The sequence below is a fragment of the Sturnira hondurensis genome, unplaced genomic scaffold (genome assembly GCF_014824575.4).
Source record: "Sturnira hondurensis isolate 20B ecotype Veracruz unplaced genomic scaffold, ASM1482457v3 Scaffold0017436, whole genome shotgun sequence".
In the NCBI taxonomy this organism is placed as follows: domain Eukaryota; kingdom Metazoa; phylum Chordata; class Mammalia; order Chiroptera; family Phyllostomidae; genus Sturnira; species Sturnira hondurensis.
In genome coordinates, this window is record NW_028090067.1 from 19,730,902 (window position 1) to 19,753,300 (window position 22,399).

The 22,399-nt window shown below is 49.8% G+C and overlaps 1 protein-coding gene across 3 annotated transcripts in view; it reads right to left on the reverse strand.

The window, feature by feature from the left end:
* Nucleotides 1-22,399, reverse strand: part of TCF20 (transcription factor 20) — a 100,154-nt gene that overhangs the window by 6,151 nt on the left and 71,604 nt on the right. For all 3 annotated transcript variants that reach the window (XM_037068399.1, XM_037068398.1, XM_037068400.1), the window contains exons 3-4: nucleotides 7,205-7,298; nucleotides 212-261 (exon numbers count right to left, since the gene is read on the reverse strand). In XM_037068399.1, the coding sequence (XP_036924294.1) occupies nucleotides 212-261; nucleotides 7,205-7,298 (144 nt within the window). The remainder of the gene's footprint in view (nucleotides 1-211; nucleotides 262-7,204; nucleotides 7,299-22,399) is intronic.

Sequence of the window (22,399 nt, forward strand, 5' to 3'; positions counted from 1 at the left end):
ATTACAGTGGAAATCAGTACTGAGTTTGATCTTCTAATTTCTGGTCACAAACACGATTCTCTCCAACACACTTCTCCCAGCGCCCCCCATGCCACAGGGGTGCTGACCCTGTGGCCACAGGTCTCCCAGGGCCGGGAGCAGGTGAGGCGGCCCTGGTCCTGTGAGGTCAGGAGGAGCCCAGCCGGGAGCGTCTCGGGGGCCTCGGACTCACCTTGTGCTTGGGGCACCTCACCGAGAAGTTCTCTTCGTGGAGCAAACAATCTGCAAGACACAAGCGGACAGTCAGCCCAAGCTGGCGGGTGGCAAGATGAGCAGGGCCGGGACCGACAGGGTCGGGCTTGGCGACAGGCGGCGACTCCACCGGGGCTGCTGGTAGGGGTGCGTCAGAGACTCCCAGGGAAACTACGGCGCCCCGACCCAAAGAAACGCAACTTAAAGATGAACATTTCAAAATAGTTAATGGTGTACAGGAAGCACTCGTGATGCAAAATCACTGGAGAAACCAGGATACACAGATGTGTGAGTACAACCCTAACTTGATCAAAATGTTTTATATGCACTAAAAAAGGACAAAAGAAATCTACCAAATTGTAACAGTGGTTCTCTTTGGGTAGTAAGATTATAGGTGATTTAATTTTTTCTGTATTCCCGTCATGTTGTCATATCATTTTAATCAGAAACAACCTCTAGGCCTTGGCCGAGTAGCTCAGCTGGTTAGTGCGTCATCCCCACGGGCCGAGGCTGCCGGTTTGATCCCCGGTCAGGGCGCACACAGGAATCAGCCGACGAGCGCATAACTACAAACCAACTGATGTCTCTGTCTCTCCCTAAGATCAACTGGAACAAGTCCCCGAGAGATGTGTTTAAAATCTCCCGCTCTGGGCTCCACCCACTGCACAGGCCACCACCAAAGCCTCCGGGTGAGAACGCTGACTCGAGGCACCGTGTCCCCTCTGCTGACAGGAGGGAGGCCAGGCCTGAGCGCCCTGCTGTCCCCTCCGCCCACAGCCCACGGAGACAAGGAGAAGCTCCCATCCGAGCTGCATAATCCATGCTAAATGCTTCACAGGGAAACCCCGTGAGGGGGTATTAACCCTGGGAGGAAAATGACGCATGCCCACTTCCAGCATGGTGACAGCAGCCTCGATGGCAGCCTCCAGGTAAGTCAAGCCTGGTGGCACCGGGTGGTGAGCAGTGCAGGAGAGGAAATCTCATTATTAGTCCGAGCCGTGCACCACAGCTCCTGGAGACCGACAGCTGGGTCACCGGTGCAAGATGCGGTGGCAGAATGCTAATAAATATTGATCACAAATTCCCAGATTGCTCTCAGGCAATGTGGAGGCAGCCATGGTACTTAGCCTTGTTAAATTTGCAGTTTAACTCGGTTTAAACGGAGGTCCAGATTAGCAGCCTGAGTACCCAGACTTCAGGGAAACGGTGAAAAAGCCACGGAATACACGAATGAAAAATTGTGAGGTCCTCCTATCCTGTGCAATCAAAAAGGTCCTTTCATAGTTTGGCTCAGGCCTGTAGCACCCCTGCCTCCCTCTGGAGTCCTGGAGTCTCGGAGGCAGGCCAGGGCCCAGGTTGGCAAGCCCTGCTAACCCCCCGCGCCGCTCCCTGCAAGACAGAGCACAGCAGCAGATGAAGTGTGTTAATCCGAAACCCACGAGTCCTCGGCGTGACCAGGGCTCCCACTGTACAATCTGCCAGAGAGAAAGCCTCTGAATGGCAAGGGGCAGACTGGCGCTCTGCTTGCTGGCAGTCTCTGGTTTGGGGCCAGAGAGAAATGGCAGCACCCACGTGGGGCACAGCCGGCCTTCTGTCACGGTGGTTTTCAGAAAGGAGGAAGGGGCCACGGCACTTGGCAAAGGTGCACCAGAAAAGCAGAGGTGCCTCAGTTCCCGTCTCAGCCATGAAGAGCTGCGAAGGACCATTCGTTAGTACCGTACGTCTATAGTTAGGAAACGTGTTCCCTTTAAGGTAGAAAACAGAAAAGAAATAAAACAATGCAAGTACACACTAAAAGCAACTTGGAACTAATGCCAGGCACTTCTGGAAACGGAAGTCTCCTAAATAAACCTGCCAAAGACAGTGCCCACCTCTGGCAAGGTCTCCCACACAGGAACCTGCGGACAGATGCTCTCGTCTGTTCCTGTTATATGCACAGGCCGCCCAGAAGGGCAGTCCTGGCGCTGGCCCTGGCCCTGGGTGGGTGGGGGGGGGAGCCAGGATCGGTAAGAAGGGGAGCAAACTCTCCCGAGGTCTCTGAACAGGTGCCTGGTGCCGCAGCGTTAGCCGGTCCCTCAGCTTGTCTCCTTGGAGCCCCTGGCCCGTGCCGACTGGGTGGAGAGCCTCGCCTGCACTCCCCAGGCCAAGTCCAAGTTGATGGCTTACTGGATCATCACACAAGCTGGAAAAGACTCACAAGGCCATCTGGTCAACAAGATGGCTTCCAGACACGCAACCTCGGCAGCCCTTCAGGGCAAGCCCACCTCTCTCTGTCAGAGAGAGGACTCTGCGGAGCTCCTCCTCCCAAGCCCTGTGGATACCCACACAGCCACACAGCCCTGAGGCCGATGAGCCATCCAGACGCCCCGCCAGCCCCACCCCTGGGGCTGGGGCCAGGCAGTACTCATCCCGAGGGGGTCCAGGCGAGGAAACAGGAGCAACAGGCCAGGAGCGAGGAAAGCCCCAGTACCTGTTTCTGTGAGGCTGACTAGCCTCTCCAGGGAGGTGCCAGACCCCCGTCATTCCTACTGACTCACCCAGGGCTGAACCCTGGCCCATGAGACCCAAGTGGGCAGTGGCGGGGAGGGCAGCGCCGTGAAGCTGCAGAGTGGCCTCCCAGCTGTGTCTCCTCGTGGGTTAGAGCTGAGAGCCCTCCGGGCATGATTCTTCATGCACAGCGGAATTATTAATGAGCCAGCGCAGCGCTTTTTTCCTTTGGTCTTAATTGTTGTGGCTCATTGCACTGAATACATTAAACTTTTTTTTAAAACCAGAGCTCATGTTCTTATCACTGCATTTCCCGCCTGGAGCCAAATCTGGTGCCTGTGATGTAACAAGCCACACAAAACAGGTAACCGTGATGCCCCAAACTTGTTGGAGGTGGGTGGGGGGGGACGGTGGGAGTCACAGAGCCTCATGGAACAAAGATTCTGTTTCCACGAGGATGTCCCAGCAATCAAAGTTTCCCTGAGACAGCAACGGCTCTGAAAGGTCTACACGGGGACAGCAAGGCAGACCTGGGCGCCCTGACTTGCCTGACTCCACAGGGACATCAGGGACTTGCTGTTATCATGATCAGAAAGAACAGCAACCAGGAATGCCTTTCCTGGGGGCAAAGGTCCTTCACACAGAATCTGGAAGATCCCCCACCCCGGGAGGGGGCACAGGGACAAGTAAAAGCACCCGCCCCTCAGGGAAGCACAGGCCTCGGGGTTGTTGTGACTCGGGTCATCAAAAAGACGGATAAATGTCGAAGACATGGCCACCTGGTGAAGCTGCTTCTCGGGCGCCAGCTTCTTCCCCGCCNACCCCCCCCCCCCCCCCCCCCCCCCCCCGGTATTCAAAGGGGAATATGCAGCAGCTGGGCCAGGAGAGCCAGGGGCCACGGCCCCGCTGACCCAGGCCGCCTCCCTCTCGCTGGATACTCGGCCACCAACTCTGCCAAATAGGGATGTTACCTACTTACCTGGGCAGGCCACACAAGACAAGCTCAAACAGAGGGAGGAACAAGTGCCATCTGCTTACTACCCTGCAGCTGGTAAGCAGCCCCACTGGAGAGAAGAGCCACGCCTTTCCCAGAGAACCTACCCCACCCCCGAACTTGACCAAGGCGGCACCAAGCCACGTGCTGTCCAACTGCCAGCCACACATGGCCAAGTGCATCTAGGTGGAAAGAAAAGGTCTGGCCTGGCATTCCTGCTACATTTCGGTGCTCCATGGTCGCCCACTGCTGTGGCTACTGCACTGGAGAGGGCGGCTTCAGGACACCTCCACCCTCTTAGGAAGTTCTGGAGGGCTGCACTGCTCGATTAATCCCTAGAGGAAGTACCAGGAGCCCAGTGTGCAGACAGGAGAGCACCCTCCTGGGGGCACGAGGCCACCTGCCTGTGCTCACCTGGAGGGGTGGGCAGCTGCCTCTTGCAGTCTCCCCCATGTATAACTTACAAACATCCGCCAAAATAAAACGCTAGGATGTCAGGGCCATCTCATTAAAATGAGAAAAGGCACCCGCTGGCTCCTGAGAGAGGATTTAATGGCTGTTCTATAGAATATGCCAGACCACCCCACCCCCACCCCAGGGGAAGTGGAGCTTAGCCTCCACGCGGAACATTTAGGGGAAGAAAGAGAACGAGAGGGACAGGCTAGTAAAGCCCACACTCCCTGGACTGACATTTAAGGGGCCCTGGCCACCAGCTGCCCTTCAGCGCATGCAAACACACACTTTGATGACAATCTAACTTTGGCATAAGTATTATCTTTCTGTACCTTTCTCGTGGTGTGTTTTTTTAGGCTGCTTCTCCTTCAGAAACTTGGAAAGAAAAGAAGAGAAAGGAAAGGAGGGACGGAGGATGTGAAAGGCTTGCTTGAGGAGACGTGACGGAGCTGGAGGGAAGGGCGGACAACGACTCGGACTCTCTCTGTGTCAGTCGGGTCCCTGGGCTCCAGCCCTCCCACCTGCTCCTGCACCTGCTCCCCGCACCTGCTCCCACACCCAGCACCTGCTCCCACACCCAGTCGGCCACGCCCTCTCACCTCTCCTGCCAAACCCACATCAAACCCCACCCCCTATGACAGCACAGCTGCTCCTGAGGAAAGTCCGGTCCCCTCCCCTCCTAACCTGGAAGACGCGGAGCTAACCAGCGCCATGCCACCTGCTGCGTGAAGGTCTCAGAGCACCTAATGCTCAAAAAGAAACTGGGGAAATCACCCACTGAAGGGACAAGACTTTAGGGAAAAAGAGGGTTCTCTCAGACTGCTGAAGCTCTGAGCTGGAACTCAGGTCTTCTGCATTAATCTCCGGACGACACTTCGTGAACAAAAGGTTTCTCTTCTTTCAACAGTAATCACATGGCCAAACGTGGCTCTAATCATCCCAATGGGCTTAGGAAAAATGGACAAAATGCAGCACCCTGTTGGGATACACACCCCCACAAACTAGGAACAGAAGGGAGCATCCTCAGCGCTCATGAACATCTACACACAACCACAGCTCTCACTGAAGTTTGGGGGTCAGGAGTGAATGAGGGGTCAGTGCCCGCCGATTCTGCACCAGGGGCTTCAGCCAGGGCAATTAGGCAGGAAAAGAAATAAAAGGCAACTGATTAAAAGGAAATCAAACCATTTGCAGATGACATAACTTTTATATAGAAACCCACTAAAAAAGTATTATAACTAAATCAATGAAAACAAAGTTGCAGGACCCAAGGGCAATATAACACAATCAACTGCATTTCTATACACCAACAATGAACAATATGAAAATTAAATTAAGGAAATTCCATTGAGAATCACATCAAAAATAAAAAAATACTTAAGAATAACTTTAACAAAAGGATGAAACACTTATACTCTGAAAACTGCAAAACTCAGTTGAAAGAAATTAAAAACCAAAGTAAGTGGAAAGACGCCTCATGACCACGGGTTGGAAGACAGGCTACTGGGAAGACGGTGCCCTGCCTTGTCCGTCTGCAGACTAACGCTAGCCCCGTAGGGGTACTAATGGCTATTTTTTTAGACATCGACAAGTGGATCCTAAAATTCATATGGAACAGCAAAGGACCCAGAATAGCCAACACGATTTTAAATAAAAGGACCCAAACCGGAGGACTCGTACTTCTCAGTCTCAGACCGTACCACAGACCTGTAGCCATCATGACAGGCGGCCCTGCAGAAGCCCAGAAACAAGCACGCACGTCTGAGGACAACTCACTTTCAACGCGGGTGCCAAGATTACCGAGTGAGGGAAGATCAGTCTTTCCTGTGTGTGCTGGGGCAACTGGGATCCACGCACAAAAGAATGAAGTAGACTCTTGCTTCACACCACGTATGAAAATTAACTCAAGATGGACCAGAGGCACATGTAAGGGTGAACGCTGTGGAACTTGTGGGAGAGGACACAGGCATAAACCTTGGCGATTTTGGATTACGCAATGGTTGCTTAGATACAAGAAAAAGCACCAAGTAGCAAAAGAAACAATAGATAAATCGGACTTCCCCAAGACACTCAACACCATCAACCAGCAGGGAAATGCAAACCAAAATGACGCGGATGCCACTTCACACCGGCTGGGATGGCGATAGTAGGAAGACATAACAAGTGCCTTCGAAGGAAGGCACACAGAGATACTGGGACCCTCAGGCACTGCTGGGGGGTACTACCGTAAGATGGTGCGGCCACTTTGGAAAACAGCCTGGCAGGACCTCAAAAGGTTAAACATGGAGTCCCCACGTGACCCGGAAATGCCACTCCAGGCCTCACGCCCTGGAGAACGAACACGTTACGTCTGCGCAGGGACCTGCAGGCGAATGCTCACGGCTGCATCATCTGTAATAACCAAAAAGCAGAAGCAACTAGGGAGGGATGAGAAATAAAAGTAAAGGTATATCCTTCTAATAAAATACTGTTTGGCAATAAAAATGAAGCTTTGATAACATACTACAACATGGGTAAACCTGAGAAATGCTGTACTATGTAAAAGAAGCCAGGCATACCACGTGTCTCGTCTGAGCCCACTTCTACAGGAAGTCCAGAACGGACAGACCCCCAGGGGCAGGAAGCAGACCAGCAGCCGCCAGGGCTGGGGAAGAGATGAGGAGTGGGGACTGACCGCTAAGGGACACAGGGCTTCTATCTGAGGTGATGAGGTGTCCTAAAATTGACTGTGATGACGGCTGTTTATCTGTGAAACCCCTAAAACCCACTGAATTGTACACTCAAATAGGTGAATCATGTGCATTCTATAAATAAAGCTGTTATTTATAAATTATCAAATTAACAATGACTAAAGCTGTAATAACTGTCCTAAAACAAGTACCCCACTTCACCCCCCTTTGTTCCCCTCTATGCATTCCTTTACAGTTTACGAACAGAACAGGCCAGAAGAGACGAGAAGAACTGCAGGCAGGGAAAAGGCAGAGCAAGCGCACGCATGGCCCTGAGGAGGCTCCGGAGGAGGGCCTGCGCCCGTCTTACCTGCGTCAACGGCACACGGGTAATGGTAGCGGAAGGAGCAGCCTTTGTTGTAGCAGCCCAAGGTGGCACCTGCCTCTTGGCAGTGGGAACATTTCTGAAAGGAAAGGAGAAGTCAGACTTCAGCACCCCAGACTCAGCCCTCTCCCTCCAGGCCGTCTCCAGACCCCACTGGCCAGGCATCGGCACGCATCCTTGTGGTTACGGGCGTCTGGGGTTGGTGGCAGGAAGAGCGGGCCGATTTCCAACCGCCACTCGCTGCCCACACAGGGAGACGACCCAGAAGTAATGGCTCGGGGCAGGCCTCACGACGGCTCACAAACCACCCAACAGAACACGCAGCGGGGTGAGGACGGGCCTGCGGCCCCGCCCCCGGCCCCCTGCTGTCCGTCCACCCAGGACCACGCCTGCCTGTCCTCTCCCCTCGTTCCCCACACTGTCGTGAACTGCCTGCAGATCTCGCCTGTTTATTTCCACTGTGCAAGTCTCGGGCAGAAGAGGAGGGTAAGAGAGTAGAGTTATATATAAACCTTTCAGAATTAAAAGTGGAACTTGGTTTTTTGTTCTTATATTTGTAGGCCTTTATTTTTATCCCACTTATTCCAAATGCCCAATACAAGTATATTTCCCTTTTCAGAAAATATGGGCTCCTGTGAGCAAATGGTATTTTTATACACAAATCCTATTTTAAATGCACCAGGAAACCTGCCATGAGTTTCTGGCCAAGTGAGACATTATTTTGTAATTGAGATCTCCTCCTCAAATGGTCAGCTTTTCTTACAGTGGGGCACTTTTCCGTCATCCCTCTGAAGTTGTTGCTGTGAGAAGTAGAAACGTGCCCCCCGAAAAGTAGTAAAAAAAAACAAAAAAGGGGAGGAAAGGAAAAACAAAACAAACAAAAAAGAAATAAAAATAAAATAAAAATAAATTAAAAGAAACTAAAAAAAAGAAAAAGAAACGTGTCTTTCTTTACAAAAGAAATTTGTAAAAGCCAACCCCAGCGGCCCCCTGGGGGAAGGATGCAGACCCTCCTAAGGCCACCTGAAAGATGGCAGCACTTGGTCCCGATTCCAGGAAAAATAAAAGCGATCCCTAAGCAGTCACACTTGTGGAAGAGGCTCCCCACACGCCCACACCCTCCCCAGGCAAATGCCCTGGAGTGCAGCCTGGCAGGTGTCAGTGTGGCTCGCAGGCCCACAGCAGTCAGGGGCACCTCACCTCCAATCCACGGCAGCAGGCGCAGGACAACAGGGAGCTGGACAAAGCTCCGCTTGCTGACGCTACAGGGAACAACCACACTAATGCAGCGTGAGGGCTCACCATGCATCAGGCATCGCTATGCTTGACTGACTTGGACCAGCTCACTGGGTCCTTGTCAGTGCCCCGAAGCACCAGAAGGGGCAGTGACCTGCTCCGTGTCGCAGTGGGTCTGGGCTGACCATGGCCGGCATCCTCCAGAGAAAACGGGGCAGGAACAGGGTTGAAAGGCGAGTCCTTCCAGAGTGTCGCTTCCTCTCAGAAGCCACTATCCTTCTGGGGGCATGCGCCCTCACTCCCGTGCCAAGAAATGAAAGACTTGGCCTGGAGTAAACCAAGGACAGCTGGCAGCGTTCTGGGCAGCTCCAGACTTCACTGACTTGTCAGTGCCACCAGGCACCTTCAGAACAAAAGGACTCACCACCACCTGGAGGAGCGAGAGGCGGATCCGCCGCTGTCCCACCAGCAGCCAGTTCTGCTGCGCCGCTCTGGCCACGGGAGCCAGGGGAGCCCGCTGTCCCGGGGGCTGCTGCTCCAGGCCCTTCCCACCCCAGGCAGCGGTGGCCACGTAGGAATGGTGTGTCCAGGATTTCCAGTAGGACAGTCTGCAGGGAAAGGGGCTTCTGGGAAAGTTTCACCCCTCTTTCAAAAACAAGAGGCTGGAAGAGGCCCCCTTTTCACTTGGCTTCTATTGGGCTGGCCCAAAAGTTCATTATGTTTTTTCTATACGATGGCTTTAGTAGTACTTAGTTGTCATTCGAAACAATTTGTTAGATTATGTCATAGCAACTGTCATATCCGTGTGCATTTAAAAAACAAACGTACCAGGGACTTCCGCCAAGATGGAGGCATAGGTGGAAACACTGTGCCTTCTCCCACAACCAAGTTTGAATACAACTAAGGTTTGGAGAACAAGGACACACCCAAAAGACCAGAAAACTGAACTATACAGAAGTCCGACTACATCTAACCGTTCAACGGGGACGGTAAGAGGGGCGGAGGCAGCAGCGAGCAGCCTCAGGCAGGACAGATCCCCTGACCTAGGCGTGCAGGCAGCCCGGAACCAGTTGGGGTGCGGGGCAGACTGACCGTGGTCACACATTCGCGCACAGTGAGACGGACCACGCAGGCCCCAGGGGGCGAGGGCTGACGGCGGTGGCACACTCGTGTGCAGTGGGACGAAAAGCGTGGGCCTGGTGACGGTGGCAGCTGCAGCACCAGTGGGGGCCGCGGCGGCAGACGGGACGCCGTTGTTCCTCTTTGACCCCGCCCCCACATACAACGTCACAACCCAGCGACTTAGTTGCCCTGCTCTAGTGAACACCTTAGGGCTCCGATCCTTCTATGGAACAGGCATGAATAGCCCAAAAGATGGCGCAAGAAGAACTCAAAGTCCCAGAGCTGATAACTCTAAGCAACCAAGAGATTGCCAGCCTCTCAGAAGCACAATTCAAGACACTGTTTATCAGGATGCTCACAGAACTGGTTGATTACAGTCACAAATTAGAGGAACATATGAAGGCTAAACTAATTGAAATGAAGGGAGATGTCCAGGAAACCAATAGCGATGGAAAGGAAACTGGGACTCAAATCAATGGAATGGACCAGAAGGAAGAACGAAACATCTGACCAGAAAGGAATGAAGAAATGAGAATTCAAAAAAATGAGGAGAGGCTTAGGAACCTCCAGGACATCTTTAAACGTTCCAACATCCGGATTATAGGGGTACCAGAAGGGGGAAAGAAACAGCCACGAGTGGAAAACTTATTTGAACAAATAATAAAGGAGAACTTCCCCAGTCTGGCAAAGGAAATAGACTTCCAGGAAATCCAGGAAGCTCAGAGAGTCCCAAAGAAGTTGGACCCAAGAAGGAACACACCAAGGCACATCATAATTACATTAGCCAAGACTAAAATGAAGGAGAGAATCCTAGAAGCAGCAAGGGATAAGGGGACAGTCACCTACAAAGGAGTACCCATCAGACTGTCAGCGGATTTCTCAAAAGAGACCTTACAGGCAAGAAGGGGCTGGAAAGAAGTATTCCAAGTCATGAAATCCAAAGACCTACAGCCAAGATGGCTTTATCCAGCAAAACTTTCATTTAGAATGGAAGGACAGATAAAGTGCTTCTCAGATAAGATCAAGTTCAAGGAGTTCATCATCACCAAGCCCTTATTATATGAAATGTTAAAGGGACTTATCTAAGAAAAAGAAGATGAAAAATATGAACAGTGAAAGGACAGCAAACTCACAGTTATTAACAACCACACCTAAAACAAAAGCAAACCAGGAGGACAGCTAGATCAGGAGTGGAACCATAGAAAAGAAGAACACATGGAGGGTTAGCAACAGGGGGGTGGGAGGAGGAGAAGGGGGGAGAAGGCACAGAAAATAGCACAGAGGGTAGGTAGAAAATAGATAGGGGGGAGGGCAAGAATAGTGGGGGAAATATAGAATCTAAAGAACTTGAGACACATGGTTATAAACTAAGGGGGGGAGAATGGTGGGGAAGGGAGTGTGCGGGTGGAGGGGAATGAAGGGGTGGATAGAACAACTGTAATGGTATAATCAATAAAATATATTTTAAAAAAATACAAAAAAAAGTACCAAAAATTGGTGCATTTTTGTGCAGCCATTTTAATACCGAAAATGGAAGAAGATATACCAGATTTTTGGTGTATTATCCTTTACTATTTCAAGAAAGGTAAAAACACAACTGACACACAAAAAAAGATTTGTGTGGAGAAAGTGCTGTACTGATTGAATGTGTCAAAAGTGGTTTGTGAAGATTCTTGGGACCAGGGACATTTCAGTCAAGTAACCCTTTGCTGTGGGGCTGTCTGATGCACTGGAAGACGGTTAGCAGCAGCCCTGGCCTCTACCCACTAGAAGCCAATAGTGGGAGACAGCTGACATCCTCAAAACAGCCAAATCAATAAAGTCACTGGGGAAAATGATAAACGAGTCTTTCATTTCATGAGTAAAACTAAATGGACTTTTTGGCCAAGCCCACATGGGGAGAGGGACGGTGAGACCTCTTACAACCATCCGATCGCCACCAGAGGACAGTGGTAACAGGACAGAGAACAGGGACACTTTGTGACACTGTTGAGCACTAAACTAATCAACCCCAGGGCCACCCCATTTCCAGACTAGGGGGAGGACATTAAAAAAACCCCACCTTTTAGTTTAATTGTGTAACTTGCCGGCGAAATATCAACACAGGACAGCACTCCGTGTTTGGGCACTGCTGCGCCGGATTCAGTACTGGAATCACAACCCATTTAACCTGGGCAGTCAGTGACCCCACCAGTCCTCACCCACGTGGTCATGGCCAAATTCCTGACCTTTGTTTCCTCAACAGGCAAACATGGACCTAATCACATTGTCTACCTCAGAGAAGTGCTGGGAGGACTAAATATGTCAACCCAGGCTCAGAATGGTGGCCGGGTCAATAGTGCTCAGTAAATGTGACCCAATGTGACCACGTGCCAGACCCACCACCACTGGACGTTCCACCCACACCACCTACCACACAAGCAGCGGGTAGAGCGGCCTTACCTTCGCCTACGTGTACAGACAGGAGAGAAGCCATCGAGCGCGTGTGCGAACAATGGCCATTTCCTTCCTGCCTCAACACACGCCCCTCTCTGCCCCTGCAGGGCTTCCGCAGCTCCTTGCCCTGAACAGCTCACAGCCCACAGGTCCCATCTTTTTCATAAAGAAAGCAAATTCATCTACCTTAACCCAGTGCTTGCTGCTTATTGCAATTCAAAAGCACAGTCAATTCACTACATTGCATCCAGAGGAGAAAGACCCTGCACGGTATGTTGGGGCCTAAAGAGAGAACCCTGAAGAGATCAGTTCAGTCATTCTCCAAGTGCAGTCAAGGGACCAGTAGCATCAGCATCACCCGGGAACTTACCAGAACCACAAATTTTGGGACTCTGGGAAGATGGCAGAGTAGGCAGCACAAGGGCCGCCTTCCCCACCTGGCCAGCACCTGCGCTGGCAGGATCTGTCTGCTGTAACTGTTCTGAAACTCTGGAGTCTGCCTGAGGGTTGCAATTCCAGGGGAGGCCTGGACGGTAAACTGCAGATCGCTTCGCTCAGTTTCAGGTCTGAGCATAGTAGCAGCCAGCAGGCAGCCTTGGGAGCCAGGGTTCCCAATGGTGCCACAAAAACTGGCTATCTACCTGGCTATCAAAGAATGAAGTTGGACCCTTCCCTAAAACCACATACAAAAATGAACTCAAAATGTATCAAACACCTAAATGTAAGGCATAAAACTCCACAGCAGTAACAAAACATCCCAGCTCAGTCGGTTGGATGCCATCTGCAAAATGAAAGGTCACAGGTTCGAATCTCAGTCAGGGCACGTGCCTGGGTTGCAGGATCAGTCCCCTGGTCAGGATGTGTATGATTTGGTCTGCAGGCTGGCACTCAATCCGCTGAGCCACACCAGCCAGGGCCCAGGACGCATATGAGAGGCAATGGATCGATATAGCTGTCACATATCAATGTTTCTCTCCCTCTCTTTCTGCCTCCCTTCCCCTCTCTCTGAAGGTAAATAAATAAATATATAATTTTTTTATAAATAAAAAATTTATTTATAAATTTTTTATAAAAATTTATAAATTTTTTATAAATAAAAAATAAAAATGGGCAAAGGACTTGCATAGCCATTTTTCCAAAGATATTCAAATGGACTATAAACACATGTAAAGATGCTCAGCATTGCTCACCACTAGGGAAATGCAAATCAAAAACACAAGACAGCCCTGGCTGGTGTAGCTCAGTGGATTGAGCGTGAGTCTGCGAACCAAACAACCGCGGTTCAATTCCCAGTCAGGGCACATGCCTGGGTTGCAGACCAGTTCCCAGGAGGGGACTCATGAGAGGCAACCACACATTGATATTTCTCTCCTTCTCTCCTTCCCTTCCCCTCTAAAGATGAATAAATAAAATTAAAAAAAATCCCACTTACATCCTCAGAGCTCATTAAAAAAAACAAAACACACACAAGATACCACTTCACATCCATCAGAGTAGCTACTATCAGAACACAAAGAAAACAAGTATTGGCGAGGCCTGTAGGAACGGGAACCCCTGGTGCACTGTCGCTGTCGATGGAAACTGGTACACTTGCCGTGGCACACAGCACGGTGGTTCCTCAGAAATTTAAAAATGGAACTACCATATGATCCAGCAATCCCATGCACCAGGTGCCAAAGACAGAGTATAAAGACGTATCTCTAGGACATCTTCTGTTTCTATTTTCCCTTCCCATAGCCAAAATCAATACCTGGGCTAATGCCACTTCTAACAGATTTTCATTCTTTACTTTCTACCTGAAGAAACTAATTACTCCATCATTCTCTCATAATGCAAATAACGTGGCGGTCACTGCTGAGCTGGGCACCGTTTTTGACTGCTCTGTTGCAGTTGAACAGCGTTCCTTTCGAGGACAGCGCGGTCCACCACCTGCCACTGCCCCCTGCACAGACCAGGCACCTGTGGCTCCCATCAGGGTGTGTCTTTCAAACAAGCTAGGGCTCTGTCTTACAACAGTGAAGTTTCCACTTATTGTCGAATGAAATAAAGGTTATTTTTAAGCAACTCTTACAAGAGCTCTGCATTTATTGACATTGTAATCTTGGGAAATAAATAAGATGTATGCTTAATTTTATCATTTATTTATGCTTAAAATGTATGCTTAAATAAATGATAAAATGCATGTCTGAACAATGAAGTGGCCAAACACCCACCCTGATCCTCACATCGGCCCATGGCACTGTTTCAGAGGCAGGCCTGTGGACAGGAGGCGGCTAGCTGCAGGAGCCAAGTCGCCTAAGCGGTTTAATCCACGCCCAGTGAAGTGCCCGGGAGAATTGTGCCTCTTCATTCACAGAAAAGCTCTTTCCTAGAAGCTGTAACTACGACCTGAGTAATCGCTCTGTTTAATAAGCATCTCCAAAGCAGCCTCAGAGCACCAAGGCATTTGGGTCAGAGTATTATTAGTTCTGGTGACGATCGGTTCTGTTTAAGCCTTAAAAGATCACATGAGATGGCCTTTCCCCAGCATTGCACAGTTCTGCTCATGCTTACAGTATTTATTCATGCCAGTGCACCTCCCCTAAACTGTGAGCTTCATTCTTGTATCCCCAGGGCCTGGCACGCGGCAGGAACTGTAAATGTGGGCTAATGGAATGAATGCAAGGTCTGACAAATTGGAGAGCTTGGAGAGAACTAACAAGGCTGCTCTTCAGCATGAGTTAAAAAGCTGGTGCTGCCAGAGCTTAGAGAATGTGGAACAAGGCGTGTGTGAATCTTCAGCCACCAGCAAGAGCTCTCTTTCCCTTTTAATTATGCCTCCTATATCTGGGACAGAAGCCTCTGCTGTCGAGCCACGGACTCCAGCTCCAAGGCAGCGACACGGTCTGCATATAGCAGCTGTCTTCTGAGGCCCTGAAAGCATCTTTCTTTGATGTGGCTCTGCACCTACCAATTTTCCTTCAAGAGCACCTCAAGGTGTTGGTTAAAGCAACACACAGCAAAACCTGTTTTGGGTCCTGGCCTCCTTAGGACTAGATAACCTTATGCTCTCTCACGAAAGCTCATGGGACCGGCTGGGGCATGTGCTGCTGTTTGCCCCTCTTGACTTGGGAGCCGGGTGCTGCATGCTGGCCTCTGGGACCTTCACTACAGCCCAGGGTACCACCCAGGCTCCAGAGCCAACCTCAGAGGCCAGAGAGCTGCCTGGTCCTGCTCAGGCCCCTTTACTCACTGCTATGACGCACAGTGGTTTTCAAAGCTGCATTTATGTCTGTAGCTGTTCCATTAAAGACACCAATTTCAGAAATGGAGTCCATTAAACACACACATTAATAAAGCACGATGACCCCAGTGTAAGTGCCAACCAGTCATGCCGGCAGCAGTCGCTGGCTGACAGCTAACTGTGTGTGCCTTAAGACAGAAGTTCCGGGTTTGACTGCCTTTGTGGAGTGCACATGGGTGGTCTGATGTGAATAGTGACCCAATGGGAAGCAGGACAAGAGCCAGTCGAGAAGGAACCCATGGCTGTCAGCCAGTGACTGACTTTCCCTGTGGGAAAGCCAAAAGTCACTCATCAATTTATCTCCTGTAAAATGGGATCCAAGATTTTGCCCTGCCTTCCTTATAAAATTGTTGTGTGAAATAACTGTGAAAGTGTTTTATAAACTGGAGTTACATAATTGTTAGGACTTATAAAATCATATGAGACATCTTCCCCTATAATGTGTCATATTTTTGGCAGTTAGTGATGTCAAACTTAGACACAAGACATACCAAGCAGTGTCTATTATATAAGAAAAACTGAGTTAAAACATTAGTCTTTGGAACTAATTTGCCCCTTAGAATACGCCTGGAGAGGCAGAGCCGGGCGGGCCCGAACGCCTGCTGTCTCCATGGTGTGTGTCCCAGCAGCATTTCACCTCCGAGGGTACTTGGCTGCACGACCAGCTCTTGGCCAAATCCCTGAACACTGTTTCTCTTAGCTACTACTCACTCTGTCACTGCTGTCCTCCTAATTCAATCCTGAACAATAAAGATAAATGGGAATTATTTGTCATGTTTTGTGAAGCACTTTATGTTGATGGCAAATAAATAGGGAGTGAAACGACATACTCTCAAGCACAAATTAAATACCAGCAAGCGGTCAAAGGCATGGAAAAGTCCCCCAAAAGGCGTATCAAACCCAAGCAGGAGAAAAGTGTCCACAGGCCGGTCTGTTCTCCACAGATACAGGCCCTGCATGTGGCGTGGAGGGCACCGAGGCTGCCTGCCACCGAGTCTGTCACATTACATGTGCTGCTAGCCAAGGCTCTCCCAGCTTGTCCCAGCCTGGCTATGCCACCCCCTTCACTCACAGCAGAGTACCTACAGTAATCCCCACCTGCCACCCTGAGAGGCCCAGCAGGTGGCACTGCCCCTCAGGGCACACCCTCTCTGCCCCAGGGGCAGAGGGCACAGGCTTTCTTCAATCTGAGCATCATCTTTCAGGTACAGCCATCTGGAATAAAATGACCCATTTAGAGCCTCGCCCCTCCTCAGGAAACCCCCAATCAAAAAGTGGTGCTGCTGATCCTGAAAACCAGTAGCTGCTGTGGGAAGGCTTTCCACCCCACATAGAAACCTGTAAGGGTCTTTGTGGCTGAGTGGGGGTTGAGGGCTGGCTGGCCCCGAGGTGGGGTGAAATGCACAACAGCTCGACCAAAGTCAGAACCGAAGTGCAGCACCCAGCGTTCCTGGCTCTTCCGATCCAGGAAGAAACGCGCCCTGAACTCCCTCCTTCTATCTCTGCACTCGCAGGCGGGGTGGCAGTGCAGTCAGCACGCCCTGAATCAGACTGGAAGGCTTGGGATTGAAGGCCCCTTCTTCGTTAACAGTGTCCTTCTTTGTCTTTCTGCATTTCATCTAACAGACGGGCCGGAAATCAGCCATAACTTCAAGCAAATGAATAATATATGTTCAGAGTGGACATGCCTTCCCACAGTGTGTTCATTTTACCACTTGGCAAAGAGTAAAAAGAACTTATCAGGTCTAAGATACGACTGGAGAAGGTGTCTTTCTCTAGAAGAGCCTAACACATACATCTCTCCTTCTGCTGTCCTACAGAGCCAGATCTTCACACGTTAGGTGTGTGGGAAGCAAGGCACACCTGTTGCACCTCCAGCAGACGTGAAGGTGACCAGGGGCTGACGGAGATAAAAAGCCAGGCTGGCACGCGTTTGCACAATCATAAAATGCAAGTTATTCCACTGAATATGAAGGGTGGATTATGACTTCCTAACAAGCTATTCTCAGGCCTTTAACTAACAGGGCAATTTATTAATGTCTTATTAATATGTCAGTTCTGACTCTACAGCATAAAACTGAAAAGTTCCGAAACTGGAGACATGGGCCAGAAGAACACAAGCAGGAACTCAACCAGCGTGGCCTCTTATCAGCTCAGCTCTGTCTGACCCTCACTCTCCCTCGAACCTGCTGGTCTCTCCAGAGGCTGCGAAGGCCCGGATGACCAAGGGGTCTTTGATCCCAGTGGTCTGCTCTGATATTTGAGGATTGTTGTTTTTTTAAGAACTTATTTATTTAATTTTAGAGAGGGGAAGGGAGGGAGAAGAGATGGAAAGAAACATAAGTATGTGGTTGCCTCCTGTGCACATCCCCACTGGGGACCCAGCCCGCAACCCAGGCATGTGCCCTGACTGGGAACTGAACCAATGACCCTTTGGTCTGCAAGTCAGCAGCACTCAATCCACTGAGCCACACCAGCCAGGGCTGAGTTTTCTCAAGTGGGTTCAACTTAAAAAATGTAAAAACCTTCCTTCTGTGTTTATTCAACAAGTATTTCTTGCATGCCTGTGTGAGGCAGAAGGGCTGAACTGGGGTTGGCAAGCCCATTTAGCATCTGTCCTCAGGGGTCTACGGAACAGTGGGGACAAGAAACCAAAACTGGGCTGTTACAACATAAAGGTACCTCAGAGCTTTGAGGTCCGGCCAGACCTGGCGAAGGAGGTCTGAGCAGCACCCCTGTTGCTTGAGCACAGTGGGGGGAGGAACCAGTAGGAGTGCTCGGGCAAGCAGGAAGGGGAAGGTGCCCAGGACAGCGAACAAACTGGAATGAGCACTCAGGGTGTGGAGGGTGGACACAGCGGAGCTTGCCCCCTAGGTTAGGGGCACCACAGAAGAGTTTGGAGGGTGGTGTATAATGGCATACAAGAGGCCGCACCTACTCCACTGTGGGGAGAAGACTGCTGGCATTGGTGATGAGCTACAGCCATGGTGGTCCATGAGCTGGGCTGCGGAGGGTCCCCCCCCGGGGGGGGGGGTGCCTCCCTCCATGGGTAGGAAGGGCAGCCCTTCGGGGGTCAGTGCAGCAGGATTCCGAGGAGAGGACACGTGTGGCCCCTAAGCTACTTACTCTTAGAGAGAATAGTCTGGACTTAGAGAAAAGTCTCAACTGAGATGGTCAGGAACAGGTTTAACTTCAAACAATATTTTCTGGGTAACTGAAGGTAACGCTAGAAACCCTTTCTGGAAGACATCAGTCCCACTATGTTGAATTAAACTGATTATGCTCGATTGCCTCAGAGTAATGATTATGTTACTAAGAATATTCTGTTTTTTTCTTTAAAAAAGGATTTTATTTATTTATTTTTATAGAGGGGGAAGGGAGGGAGAAAGAGAAGGAGAGAAACATCAATGTGTGGTTGCCTCTTGCACATCTCGCACTGGGGTCCTGGCTGGCAGCCCAGGCATGTGCCCTGACTGGGAATTGAACTGATGACCCTTTGATTCCCAGGTGGGCGTTCAATCCACTGAGCCACACCAGCCAGGGCACTAAGAATATTCTTATAAGATGCTACGTAGAAGACTAAACTTCACCAAAGTGACCCCAACATATGACTTAATCATATGGCTGGCTGGTGTGGCTCAATGGATTGAGCGCCAGTGTGCATACTGAAAAGTTGGTGGTTCAATTCCTGGTCAGTGCTCACAGCGGGGTCACCTGCTAGGTCCCCAGCTGGGGGCATGTGAGAAGCAACCAATGAAGATTTCTCTCCCTCTCTCCTTCCCTATCCCACTCTCTGAAAGTAAATAAATGAAATCTTTTAAAGAAATTAAAGATAAGAAAAGATATAACTTAAAACTTGCTTTTAAAAATAAAATTGTTAGCAAGCTATTTATCTTATCATGTCTTGTTTATCCTAGAGTGGCTGAAAGAAAAAAATCCAGTTAAAAACATGTTCCAGTTAGCTGTCATCTCCTGTGTGTGCCTTCCTCATATTCGGTGGGGTTATTTTTTCTTGTTTCCTGCCTCAAACACAGGCGGTCTAAAAAGAGATGCAGACGTGCAATGAGAAAAAGCAGGGGGAAAGCTGGGGGTGGAGAGAAGGTTCTGGGAGCTCCTCACCTGCGTGGAGCTGTGCAGCGAGGCTTTGGCTGCGAAGGGGGTGGGCCGGCGCGACAGGAAGGAGGCGACCCCCGGCCTGCCTCCCACCAGCTCTGAGCTTGGGCCAGTTAATTCAGTTAAGCCTTGCTTTCTCAACAGTACACTGTGGACAATACCCAGCTGGGGAAAAAGGAGCAGGGTGGAGAATCTTTTGAGAAAAATCAATGAGGGCAATCCCCCACCCCAAACCCTGAACAAGGGAAAGAATGTTTTAAATGTGACTTGTAGGGTACTCCTAAGACACCCTGCACAAAAACAGAAGGTAAAAAAGGAGTCCCCACAGCAATCCCATATGGGACGAGGGGCTTGCGACAGGCCTTCGGCTCAGGTGCAAGGCCACAGGACGCTAGAGAGGATGAAAACCACCCCCCACCCCCCCACCGGACTGACATTTAACACAATCCATCCTAGTCATCCAACTCAAAGTCAGCTATGCTGCAACTTACGTGCACTTGTTCTGAACATTCACATTTTTTACAGGTTGGGCCCAGTATTTAACCACCTTTTATTCCCACCCTCGACTACCCACTTTAACACAGACACTCTGTGCTGATGGTAACGATTCCTAGACAAGCACTAGTACAGGGACTAGTAATTATCTTTACCTAGGTGCCCACAAAGCTGTAACCATTTAGGGTCACGAATGGAAGGAACTGTGGAGATGATGGACACAGACGCTGGCTACTTGCTCTGGGTTTTGAATATTCTAGAATTCCCTAACTCTAATTCTCTTGGGTTTACAGTCTTCAGGTTCGACAATAATAAATTTATGGAGGCAACCGCAAAATAAAGCAATTTCCCAAATAAAATGCTTCCACTTGCCACAATTTAAGTTAAAAACCAGTCTTCACCTCTACCTTCTAGGGTATTAAAGTGTTAGAAAACAGATTTGGTTTAATCGTTTTTCTCTTGCGCAAAATGTGCACTTTTTTAAACAAAGATTTTTATCTGTTTATATTTAGAGGGGAAAGGAAGGAGAGAGAGAGAAATATCAATGTATGGTTGCCTCTCGTGAGTTCCCTGCTGGGAACTGGCCTGCAACCCAGGCATATGTCCTGACTGGGAATTGAACCGCGGTTGTTTGGTTCACAGACTCACGCTCAATCCAATGAGCTACACCAGCCAGGGTAAATGTGTATTGATAATACATATTCTTCATAACTCTGTTTCTCAAAGAGTCAATACAGATTTCTCTAGGGCTTCCCTGGGCTGGCCAGACCTGGTTTCTTCCTGAAACAGTTTGCACTTTAACCTTACCCAAAGGTTCATACACTCCATTAAAACAGTTCTAATCAGAAGTTTTCTTTTCTAGCCAGAGAAGAAAGTGGTAACTTTGTTAAAAACATACTTTGACTAGGGAAGTTTTTATGCATTAAGAAGAAAGGGGGCCCTGGCTGGTGTAGCTCAGTGGATTGAGCGCGGCCCTGTGAAGCAAAGAATCTCGGTTCGATTCCCAGTTGGGGCACATGCCTGGGTTGCAGGCCAGTTCCCAGTGGGGGACACATGAGAGGCAACTGCACAATAAAAAAAAAGAAGAAGAAGAAAGGGGGTTTGTGCCCCTTAAAGAAGCTAAAAAAGGAGGGGCTGGGAGTTCAGGAGGTTTCAGGCAGTAATTCGCGTGTCTGTGGAAAACCAGGGAAAGAGCTGGAGCCGGCAGGAGTAGGAGCACCAGCAGCCCTAAGAGAAGGAAGGGAATGGCCTTTTCTCTAAGCATGGAGACAAATGCCTACCAAGTTTGAAAAGCTGAAAGTTAGGTTGTCTTGGGCCCAAGACTGTAGTAGCTTATTTTTATTTTACCCTTTGTGCAAACCATGGATTGGCTTATACAGAGAAATGATCACCTTTTGTGCTTTCTGACTCTAAAAAGGCATCTTTGCAAAAGAAATTACCTGCCAGGAAAGTGACTCGCAGTATAACCCCGCTCCTCTCCTGGGCTCATCCCACCCAGGAATTGAGTCTGTGCTTCCAGAAAGCCAATTACAGGAGCCGCTCATTTGCAAGGCACCCAGATTCAGCTATTTACAATTTCAGAAGCAGAAATGACAAACTGACAGCCACAATAGGCCTCCTTTAACAACATTTCAGACACAGCGGCTAACGCTGGAACTTAAATCTCCAAAGAAGTTCCAAACTCCTGGCTCTGGAGGGCTTTCTTCTGATCTTTACTGCCTTCCTGTCTACTTCCACCTCAGCAATCCTTTCATCTGCTCATCCTCTGGACTGAACTGACTATTTACAAGGTCTTTTTGGGGAAAGTCATCCCATTCCTGGAAGTTCAAGGGCAGGGGCGGCCTGAAAAGAACAGACAGCAGAGGCACTTTTATATGGGCCTAAATTCCAGCAGAAAGGAATCTAAGAAAACTAGCATGCATTGGCAGATTTCAGCTCCTGCCAATGCAACCATCCATAGGGCCACTGATCTCCACGCCCTGGGGCCAGCCTGCCAGATCCCACAGCCTCTCTGCAGGCTGCTTTATGGGTCACTTAATGAGGTGATAATGTGTGAGATACCTCACAGGGCACTTCAGGTCGCCTGGCTTCCACAGCAATGCTTTTAACCCCCTTGCCTTTTCTTTCCAGAAACCCTGCCCTAGAAGGAAAAATTTGGTCCAACCCTATAATGGAAACTTTGGTACCAAAGTTAGTGGACCAGCTTATAATCTAGCTTTAGCTGACTAGTTCCACACTGGGTTTTCCCCAGTTTCTGGAAGCGTATGTTAACCACGCTGCAGACGGTGGCCGCCACCCCTCTGACCACTCGGTATCCCGGGTGTTTCTTAGCCCCAAGTTTGGGGACAACTGGCTCATCCATCCTTGCAGACATCGACACATTTGTGTGTGTGTATTAAAAACTTAACTCCAGAGTAGGAAGATACTCAGGAAGAGGTCAATCCTCACGTCAACAGCTAAAGAAAACAAACTTGGAAGTAACAGGATCAGGATTA